Source organism: Phaeodactylum tricornutum, chromosome 29 (assembly GCF_000150955.2).
Source record: "Phaeodactylum tricornutum CCAP 1055/1 chromosome 29, whole genome shotgun sequence".
In the NCBI taxonomy this organism is placed as follows: domain Eukaryota; phylum Bacillariophyta; class Bacillariophyceae; order Surirellales; family Neidiaceae; genus Phaeodactylum; species Phaeodactylum tricornutum.
The window spans coordinates 292517-303033 of NC_011697.1; the positions used below are offsets into that span (position 1 = coordinate 292517).

At 51.4% G+C, this 10517-nt stretch overlaps 4 protein-coding genes across 4 annotated transcripts; 1 reads left to right on the top strand and 3 right to left on the bottom strand.

Moving 5' to 3' along the window:
* Positions 1-17: 17 nt before the first annotated feature.
* On the bottom strand, positions 18-2371 carry PHATRDRAFT_50412 (predicted protein; the record flags this gene model as incomplete). Its single annotated transcript, XM_002185321.1, has 2 exons — positions 910-2371; positions 18-809 (listed from the first exon to the last, which is right to left on the bottom strand). Exons 1-2 carry the CDS (start codon positions 2059-2061, stop codon positions 18-20), a joined length of 1944 nt encoding a protein of 647 aa, XP_002185357.1. The 5' UTR covers positions 2062-2371.
* Positions 2372-2860: 489 nt separating this feature from the next.
* PHATRDRAFT_50413 (predicted protein) lies at positions 2861-5180 on the top strand (the record flags this gene model as incomplete). The annotated part of the gene is made up of 4 exons (XM_002185268.1): positions 2861-4444; positions 4658-4925; positions 4983-5088; positions 5136-5180. Exons 1-4 carry the CDS (start codon positions 3196-3198, stop codon positions 5178-5180), a joined length of 1668 nt encoding a protein of 555 aa, XP_002185304.1. The 5' UTR covers positions 2861-3195.
* Positions 5181-7183: 2003 nt separating this feature from the next.
* PHATRDRAFT_50414 (predicted protein) lies at positions 7184-8036 on the bottom strand (the record flags this gene model as incomplete). Its single annotated transcript, XM_002185322.1, has 1 exon — positions 7184-8036. The coding sequence occupies exon 1, from the start codon at positions 7970-7972 to the stop codon at positions 7184-7186; it is 789 nt and encodes a 262-aa protein (XP_002185358.1). The 5' UTR covers positions 7973-8036.
* A 453-nt stretch (positions 8037-8489) lies between these two features.
* On the bottom strand, positions 8490-9095 carry PHATRDRAFT_16840 (predicted protein; the record flags this gene model as incomplete). Its single annotated transcript, XM_002185323.1, has 1 exon — positions 8490-9095. The coding sequence occupies one exon, from the start codon at positions 9093-9095 to the stop codon at positions 8490-8492; it is 606 nt and encodes a 201-aa protein (XP_002185359.1).
* Positions 9096-10517: the final 1422 nt, after the last annotated feature.

The following is a 10517-nucleotide window of genomic DNA, read 5'->3' on the forward strand; positions in this document are numbered from 1 at the left end:
ACTGTTTTATTGTTCATTTACCAGAACGACGGCTTCCCCTTGTCGATTGGTGGACTATCCTTGCACGGAATGATACTTGGCTTGTCGCGGTAGTGACACGATACCAAAGCCTCGGCGGAGCAGCACGGCTCGACCAGATCGAGGGTTGAACTGTCCACAGCGTTCGCGTCGGTATCTGTGGGTAAACCCAAAATCTGGGACCGTTTCTTTTCCACGCAGTGTTCTTGTACATACCATTCCCCCATTTGACGCAAGTATAGGAGTTTGTCCTTCTTATTCAATGTCCAACTCATGTGGAAAAGCACGGGATGTACGTCGCCGCTGTAAAACGCGCGCATGTACTTGCCCGAGCGTTGATTCCAGTGGTATCCGCCGGGGAACTCGTCCGTTTCGCGGGCTAGTACCTTGACTCGGAGTCCAAACAAGGAAACGTGTTCGTTGAGGGTCGCCACGAGGGCTTGTTGGTGCGAATCAGTTTTGACAATCAGGTCGCCCACCATGAGTAGGCTGGTGAGAAAGTGTCGGGTGCGACGGTTGTGGCGGACAAAGTACAGTCCAGAATTGGCGGAATACGGAGCGTAGCGAGTAGAATGGGCGCCGTCGTCTTGAAAAAACATATCCATGCCAGGGTCGGCGTGGGCAAAGTATTCGAGAGGGTTGGAAAACCAAACAATGTCGACGTCTTGGAAGAGCAAGTCGTAACCGAGCATGGAGACGAGCTGGACGCAGATGACTTTAGCCATCATCATGGCGGTGAAGCGGCGGTCACCGTACCGCCGGGCGGCTTCGGAGGGAATTTCTCCAAAGTTCTACATCAATATTTTAAAAACGAGTGTGAGACTTATTTGATCAGTATCAACCACCGCCCTACCCTCCGTCAACCGGTCCTCCCGTGAGCAAAACACGTACCCGTTGGTCATAGTAAGCGGTCAGTCCCAAAGACGTGGCCAGATCGGTCGACTCTTGATCGGTAGTAAAGACAATGACGTTGGACAAATCCAATGATCGGGATTTGGCGGCGCATACAAAGTTCATGAGTAACTCGGTTTGACCAAAGTTCACCACCATGACGATAACGGTGTTCTCAATCGCAATATTTTCCAGTAGCGGTTTCAGTTCCTCCAAGACCGCATCGACACTATCCAGATACTGTTTCAGCACTTCCCAGGCCTGTCGGGCGTCATCGAGCGCCGGTGGTATAAAGTTTTGTCTGCCGTTATCAGCGTGTCCGCGACTGACGAGTCTCAGCGGGACGGCAGTGTCCAATTTTCCCGATTGCGGATGGGCCCGCATCCATTTTTGCAAGTGGTAGGATTCGTACTGCGGCACGACGGCGATACACTGTTTCCGACCGGCGCTGTGTTCCGTAAGTACGACGTTGACGAAATCGCAGTGCTCGAGTGCGGCGGTGGTGTTGGCCATAAAGGTCAGGGTGGGATCGTCCCGGACGGGCTGTGGCAAGGTGGACTCGCGACTGTAGAGTAGCAGGACATCTTCGTAGCCCTTGCCGGGTGGGTCCACGGGCACTCCGAGATCGAGGTTATCGACCAAGCCGAGTTTGGGCGTCCGGACCAAGGCGGTGACGAAGCGGCCGGTCCGGTCCGAGGGGAAGAGCCAATCGCGATGGTACCCCGACGTAGACGTATCGCTGCCGTCGGGTTTGACCATTTGCCGAGTGCGTTGTTGTATTTTGGTCTCTAGATCGGCCTCCCACTGAGCTTGTAGTGTCTGTATCCGTGCCTGTAGCTGACGCTCGATGCTGCTGGCAGTGCAGCTTGTGGATTCGCGATCGGCACTGCGCCAGGCTTCCAGGAGGTTCACAGTCGCCGACGACTGATGTTGACAATCAATACCGGCGAATAAGCAAGTAAGTGTGCCTAGAAAGAAACTAGGAATAGCCGTCGCCAATACGAGGAGGATGGTGGATGAGGAAAGCAGAGACGATCCGTTGCGATGGTGACTGGCGTTGCCGTGTAGGTTGTGCTTGGCCGACGATGACCTCCGTGGGGGGCCGGTCCCTACCACCGGTACCCCCGTGTGATTGTGATTGGACGGTAGCATTTCTCCACTACAGCTTCACAGAGAGAGAGAGAGAGTCGCTCCCAAAGAGGTGTGCGTGCGAGGAGGAGTACGGAGGCGATCGAAGACTCCCAGGTCAAGCACTCCCCGACACACCACTACCAATAATGCTTTGGCTCTCCTCCCGAGCAACACGAGCCACCGTTTCGCGTGGTTGTTACGAGGCAACACGAGTGTTTTGGATGGCAAGCTCGTCGGTGACAGTGCAGGGAAGGAATACACCGAGAGTGTACGCAACGAAAGCATCAGCAATAGGGGTCTTAACTGTAAGAAACGCAATAACTGTAAATTGGGTCGATTCGTGTGTGTCCATGCGGGGTGAGAAAACACTCACTCTGTCGACGGTCTACTAGTAGAAAACGGAACACTCCCGACTCGCATAGGTAGTAATCCCAAGCACAGGCCCAGGCAGTTGGGCAGAGTATATAGGTAGAAAGGTTGGTGGGTTGGGAGAGTGTCGGAAATGACCCGATCACAGTCAAGTCCCGGCGGTGGAAGTGGCCCGTGACTCGGCTCAAGTATCAACGGTATACTCCTCTTCCAATGGTTTTATTCGACTGGTACCGGTGTGACAGGAAAATAATATCTCTAGTACCGCCAACGGTAGATTGTGGTATCTGGTATATAAGTAGGTAGGTAGACCGGTGAACAAAACAACGTGTGTGTGCGTATTGTCGGGGCGTAGGATCGGGTCCGACTCGAGGGGGAAAGTAGGACTGGCTGGACTGCCTGTGCCAAGACTTTACATTTCGAGAACTCTCGCTCTACAGAGATAGGTAGGATCGTCCCCGGCCCCTCACGGTCAATGCCTTTTACGCTTAAAAGGGTAAGGCCCAAGGCAAGACGCAACTCCTACCTCGCTAGTTGTTAAAACGTCGAATGCGTGGTGGTGGTGTACCGACAATCCCTTGCTAAAGGTTTCGTTCGTTGCTCGAAGCTACCGGATCGCCATCCTCTTGGTTGCGTCGACTCCGAGCCACCAATTCTCAGCACACAGTCTCTCCGACTCTTATCCAACACACACCTCTGGTGTGGGTGTTGGTGTGTGTTTCTGTGGCTGTACCTACGAACGTATTGAATTATATATAGTCCGTGCGCTCGCTACCGACAATCACAATGACCACAATGACGACTCAGTCCAGTGGGATGGGAGTGAGGATATCACCCTTGTCTCTTTTGACGCATCTGCTCGTGGGTCTCGCCGGTCTCCAACTGGGTCTCGTCATTGGGGGATACACGGTGATCCACACGGGCAGCGACGCTGCAACTACCGTCACCACTAGTGGTGATAGTAGTAGTAGTAGTAGTAGTACTGGTGCCAACGCCGACGCCGTTGTTGGTATCCCGTGTGTGCGAGACACCACCGACGCTACGATTCGCGAATTACGCCTGAAACTAGCGCACGCCCTCGCGGAGGCTTCCGCCGAAACTACCCTGCCCGAGACTCTTCAGGGGTTCGTGGCCGGGATGGGACGCGTCGATCGCGACGAATTTATCCAGCGATTCGATGTCGGTGTGCCGTGGGATGCCAAGCAACCCGGCAATAAGGAAGTTCTCCTGCTGTACAATCACCCATTGTCCCTGCCCCGTAATGGAAGCAGCGACGCATCGTCCAACACCATTCCTCGCTACGAATCGATCAACGACGCCGTCCAGAACTGTCACCAAATGAAAATAGTGCTACAGAAACCGAATCAACCCAACGTCTGTTGGGCCGTCGTGGGACAGTGGGATTCGCACCACGTCCAGAAACTCATGCGACTGCCGCCAGAACATAGTTTGTCGACCAAAAAGGCTGTCTCCGAGGGATTCCCGCTCCGCTACGTCTCTCGCAACCATTTGCCCAACGGTCGCCAGACGAGAGTTCCCACCGGTACTTCCTACTTCCCCATCCTACACGACTATCTCGGCAAACTGGAAGCCACGCTCGCCCGCCTCAGTCCCGTCGCCGCGCAAGCGGCGGACCCCCACAACTCTCTCGTCGTGCTCGTTTGCAACCACGGACAATCGGAACTCTTGTGGAATTTCGTTTGTGCCGCGCGATCACGGTCGCTAAATCTCGCGCACGTCCTCGTCTTTGCGACCGACTCGGTGACGTACGATCTCGCGGTCGCCATGGGTCTGCACGCAATGGACGTCCAGAACGCCTTTGGTGACATGCCCACGGTTGCGGCCAGGCGCTACGGTGACGCCGCCTTTACCGGAATGATGATGAGCAAGGTCTACGTCATGCATCTACTCATCACTCTAGGATACAATGTGCTCTTCCAAGATGTCGACGTGGTGTGGTACCAGGATCCCCTCGCGTATTTCAATAACGACCAGTCCGATTTTGATTTGTTCTTTCAAGACGATGGAGCGCATTGTAAGTGTCGCGCATCCTGTATTTTTGTGGATGGTTGTGCGGAGGGTTGTTGTCGAACGGCAAGCACTATGACTTTCACGAGGGCGAAGCGCTCCGGTGGTCGTTGAATACGGTCTTCCTGTCCGGTTTGGTGTATTCGAATTTTTGTAGGCCCTCCACCGTGTGGTCGAACCTTAGCGTTGCTAACCTTTTCTTTCACACCTATTTTGTTAGCTCCACGGTATGCTCCGTACAGTCCAAATACGGGCTTATACTATGTCCGCCACAACGAGCGTACGGAGTTTTTCTTTTCCACGTTGGCCCGCATGGGTGATTTGATTCAAGCTTCGGGTTCGCACCAATCCGCTCTCAACGCGCTTTTAGCCGAACACGCATCCTGGCGCGGACTCAAGGTTAAAGTCTTTGGGACCAGCACGGACCAGGGTGAACTTTTTCCCGGTGGGTACCATTTTCACCGACGCAAAGGCTTCATGAAAGAAATGTTAGTTACCAAAAGTGTACACCCGTACGTCTTTCACATGTCATGGACGATGAATAGTATCAACAAACAGCGATTCTTTCGACAGATGGGAGACTGGTTCGTCCAAGAAGCTTGCATTGGCAAAACTCTGGACGATATTGGGACGGACGATTCGCCGGACGTTGTATCTAAATGCTGTGCTGCCGAGGCGCTTGTATCCTGCCACTATAGCGACAAGCCGAGTATTATACCGTGCAAGGACAGTCCTTCGATTGACAAAGGGGGAAAGCCATTCTGGTGACGTCGTGTCAATGTCTCTGCTTGGAGGATGTCGAATCCGTTCAGGCGATCCCGGATGTTAGCTACGGGATGGGGAACTATTTGTTTTCTATGCGATGATAGACTAGAGGGAAATGAGAAAGGAAAACTTTGTAATTTATAGAATGACGTTGCTTTTAGTTGCATGAGCCGGAGGCACAAAAAATAGCCCATGGTATAAACAAACGATGCACTGTTGGTCCTATACTCATTGGCTGTGGCCGCGAAAATCAGTGGTACAAAAGGGGACTTGGAAAGTGCACGGGGTTTGCTCTGTTTGTGAGGAAACGAACAAATCTAACAGTAAGTGTGCGGTAGATAGAAAAGACAACGTAGCAACAGTATCTCCGTAAGCTGGATTGCTTCACGGGTAGAAGCCGATATTACTAGCTTTACAGCCAACTATATGGCAACCCGATTCTCCGATAATACTCGATCGAAAGAATACATAGAAATGTCGTAAACGTTCTATGAATTCTTTTTTATATTTCGATTGATCTTGTAACGACTGATCTGAACTTGAAGACTTATGATACTTTAACGGTAATAAAATGAAAAGAAGTATCATCGCGGTCATTTAGTATATCGCAGGGATTTGGAATTATGACGCTGTTGCAGTTCACGCACTAATCCTCGTTCACCTTTCGGATATTCTTTATTTTCATCTAACTGTTAGTCGGAATAGAGAGCTAGTATCTCCGACTTTGTTCCCGGGATCGCTTTCAGAAAATACTGCGGTATCCATAGGCGGACAATAGCAATCGATCAATGCGACTGGTTCGTGACAAAGAACCTTCAAAATTTGACAGCAACATCATAGTCGAGTTTCCGACGCACGATACGTATGCCTAGACAGGTCCGTGTATCTTTCACTTACAAGAGACGACTCTTGTATTTACTGTTACTATCCCATCTCAAATCTTTCACCATGGTTGTACATGATTATCGACACGGCCAGTTCTGAAGCGTTGCTACGCGCGTGACAGATCGGACCCTCGGTAGGAACAGCGAGCCAATGAAACGAGGAGGCGTCTTGTGTATCACTCTCACGCTGTTGACCCCGTGGGCGCAAGTATCAATTGCGTACGCAACCAGTTCCTACTATCTCATCCCGGTGAACTCGGACACACAACATTGGACAAATTTCACGCAGACCAAAGCACAGGGTTCGATCGACGCCTATTTGGTTCACACCAACATTCCGGACGTTGAAGTACTGTTGCCGCCACCACAGGTTCGATTGGTAACGACGTCGGAGCAAGCCAAGAGAAATTCATGCACCGTTGCGGTGAACGGTGGACCTTTCAATCAAGACGGGACTCCAGTGGGAGCTGTTTGGAGACACGGCGAAGCCGAGAACAACGAATTCAGTGGTGTCGGTTTCGGCATAACTCGTCCACCCCACCGCCGGTATATTGTCGGAACCCTTTCGGGTGTCCAGCAAGCGAAGGCACTGCGAGTCGACAGTTTCTTGACGGGATTTGATTGGCTGGTAAAGCATGGACAGAACGTAGCAAATGGAAGAAACAATACAACCGGTTCCGAACGGGCTCCACGGACAGCGGTGGCCATGGATAAACATGGGCGGCTGATGGTTTACGTTTCGGATGGATGCCAATTATGGTAAGACGCAACACGATGTTCCGGTGGCTTGTTGCCGTTTGCTCGTGACAACTAACTGTAAAGGAGCGTATGCGTTTTTGACTGGTGGTAGCCTTCGCAAACAAGGCTTGACGTTAGAGCAATTAGCCGAGGAGCTTATCGTTTTGGGAGCAAATTTTGCAATTAATTTGGATGGAGGCAGCTCTTCTACAATGGTCTTGAACAACCAAACAGTCAATTACCCAAAATGTCTTGACATACCTATACGCTGCGAGCGTCGAGTTTCTACTGTTGTCTGCGTTCCACGGAAGTCGCAGTCTACAAGGTTAGGCTAATCGACATTGTCGACCAACACTTGTCTATCTCTCATACAAACCAGGCTTTGCTCGAGCAAAGAAATAGAGAACGTCTGGATCGTCGTTGACCCACTCGAGCAAAGCGGGCCAGAGGTTGTCTGGAAAGTTCGTGTCGGTAAGATACCGACGCCCCGCTTTGTTCGCACGACAAAGGATTCCAATTTGAGAGATCATTTCCGCAGGGATAAAGTTGTCTTCCAAGTCAAGACGTTGTAGACTCATGTTTCTTGTGACAATAGTCTGAAACAGCACGGAAGCACCTACCGCCGATATACTGTTTCGCTTCAAACCCAAATGCAGTAGCGACGTATTGTGCTGCAAACCGTCGGCAAGTGCCAAGACGCCTTCGTCGCCCAGTAGATTGTAGTTGAGATGCAACCTTACTAGGGTTGTATTTACTCGCAAAGCGTCGGCCATAGCGGCGGCACTGCGCTTATCAATGAGATTATAGTCCAAATGCAGCGAAATTAGCTTTTGATTGGTAACTAGCGCGTTACCTACTGCAACCACGTCCGTCAAGTGATTGTAGCTCAAATGAAGTGTAGCCAACGAAGCGTGAGATCGCAGAATGAGCTCCGCCAGTATGTTTAAACCGAGTGGGCTGTTCTTGAGAGAACTAGTCATATTAAGCACTGAAATAACCGAGTTTTTGCGGAGAGCTTGTGAAAGCACAACCATCATCGAATCGTCGAGTCGCCGTATGTTCAGATTTAGATTGGAAACGTATTCATCTTTGGCCTCGAGTCTTCGGCATTGGTCCTGAAGCCAGTGAGGTATAGCAGCAGCTTCCATGGCAGCCTTTTCAATAGCAACTGTCGTTGCGCCCTTGAATGAGGCTGGACGTTTTCATTCTTTTTGCCTAACGGTCTCGTCACACTTTGCCATTGCCGGAACAGAGTCTGATTTCGGGACAAATTCTGATTGATGGCGGAACCCGTGACTTCAGTTCCTTTGGTGGGATTAACTGTAAAAAGATTTCCTTGGACTGACTATGACGAACGAAACCTGGCGAGAGGCACTTCCATCGCGGAGCTATCTTTTTACGGCTCACTGTCAATGACTCGTTTCTCGAGATGGGGCTAACGAAACTAACTAAAAGGATGGGGAAATGCACCGAAGCGATCGCAAAAAGCCTACGCTCAAAGCAACCGGCTATCATAGTTTTTGGGATCCAAGGATATCCAAGTGGTAGCACGGTTCCCTCCAATCAAAGCGCCAACGCGATACTTTCGCAAATAATATGTACACCAAAGAATGCCAAAAGGAGAGGCTTCGCTTACAATAAGTTGACTACAGCGAGCTAGAATAATCATCCTTGCTTGACTTGCAGCCCAGCTTGCTTTTCCAACTCCTCTAGATGCACAAAGGTTCGTCCGTACGGCAGGAATTCGAGTATATGTTCCTTGGTCGATGTGAATATTTTGAGCGCTTGCTGTTGAATATCTTCCTTCTCGTCGGGTGTCAATTCGCTCACGAAGGCAGCCGGGTTGCCCGCCCACATTTGTCCGGAGGGGATGCGCTGGTAGGGCATGACGACGGTCCCCGGTTTGAGAATCACGTGATTCTCCACCAAGCTTCCTTCCAAGATGGTACACTTGTCCCCAACAACGACCAAATCGTCCACGCGGCAAGATTTGAGCACACATCCGGCACCGACGGTCACGTAGTGTCCAATATACGTGTCCGGGGGCAGGCCCGTTTCGAGTTGTCCCGTACTGGAGAGTGTGTTCACAACGGTGCCTTCGCCAACGCTGCTGCAGAATCCGATTGTAATGCTGTGCTCCGAATCAGCGCGGACTACCGCCTTGTACCAGACAGAAGACTGGTCCCAGTTGGTTACGTCGCCAATCACCGAGGCCGAGGGAGCGATAAAGGTGTCGTTCGTTACAAACGGAACCTTGCCCAGAAAAGTCATCTTCGGGCGGTGGCGGGAGAAGATCTAGCCGGCAGAAATAAATTTAATAAAAAAGAAGTGTGAGCTACACGAGAGGAAGCAACGCCAAAGGTTGCACGATATAAGCTTAAACGTCGCAACAGGGGAATCGCCTATTCCATATCGTCCCGAGAACCTCTACTCGTAGCCGTTGGTCGATTGTCTTACCTCCATTTCACCTCGATGCTTGAGCGCAGCGCCGGTCTCCCGCAACGCGCGGCCAAGATAAGCCGTGACGGCTTTGGATACACTCTGCTTAGCCATGGTCCCTTCGGCACAATGGACTACCAGTAAGAAGTACTACGGATCAAGGCAACCCGCAACCTGTGGTACTACCCCGCTCGTGTCGCGGCAGCGCTAGCGCACGCTGCATCCAACCCGGAGACAACAAAACTATATCCGGATTTACGGAAAGGAGAAAGGACCGGGCAATTGACGTACTAAAAGTGATTGACTCGGCAGTAGGGAGTGGTGGGATGCAACGATATCACTGTCACTGTCAAAATAATGTGATGCGTTCCTTTCTCAAAGGCTTCATGGTGAGGGACTACGACTGCCGAAACCGACTTGGAACGTCAAAAGAGAAGGATTTTTGCGCCCACAATCCACGGCAACGGTCCGAATCTCCGACCATGTCGACCTTTAGTTTTACTGCTCCCACCATCACGCCTTCCCATGAGCTCGACGAGTACAACGCGCTCTCTGCATCAGAAAAGCAAGCCCTGCGTGAGGATCTTTACGGACGATCATCGGCAGCGACTGACGAAGAGGATCAATCGTATGTTGACAGCGAATCGGTGCGCTCGTTGCCCACACCGGAAGGCGTGGCAATCTTGCTAGTAGAGATGGAACATGCTTTGTTGGAGGCGGTTTCCGAACCAAACGGTGAGGCCTACAGGGAAGCTATGCGTGTCGCACCGAGCGTCGTCCAGTCGGAATCCCCCGCCTATGGCTTTCTCCGACACACAAACTACGATCCGTTATCCGCCGCTGAGTCTTTGGCATCGTATTGGGCCTTGCGTCGCCTACTTTTTGGTGCAGAACGCGCGTACTTACCCATGACCCTACAGGGTGCCATGCTGGACCGTGGTAGTAGCAGTAAGGAGAAGGAATATGAAGACATAGCAACCTTGGAAAAGCGCACTGTCTTTGTCATGGACAAGGATCAGCACGGGCGACCAGTGCTGTTTTGGGATCGCATTCGCTCGTCCAAGCGCTTTGCCTGTCGCAATTCCGTGTTGCGCTGCTTTTTTTATTGCTGGCAATGTATCTCTACGCTGCCGGAAGCGCAGAAGCACGGCTGTGTCATTCTAATGAATATGAAGGTAAGCGACTGCGAAACCAACAAAAACTTTGACAGTGCTGTAGCACCCGCCTTTGTCATCAATTGACTCATTCGTCTGT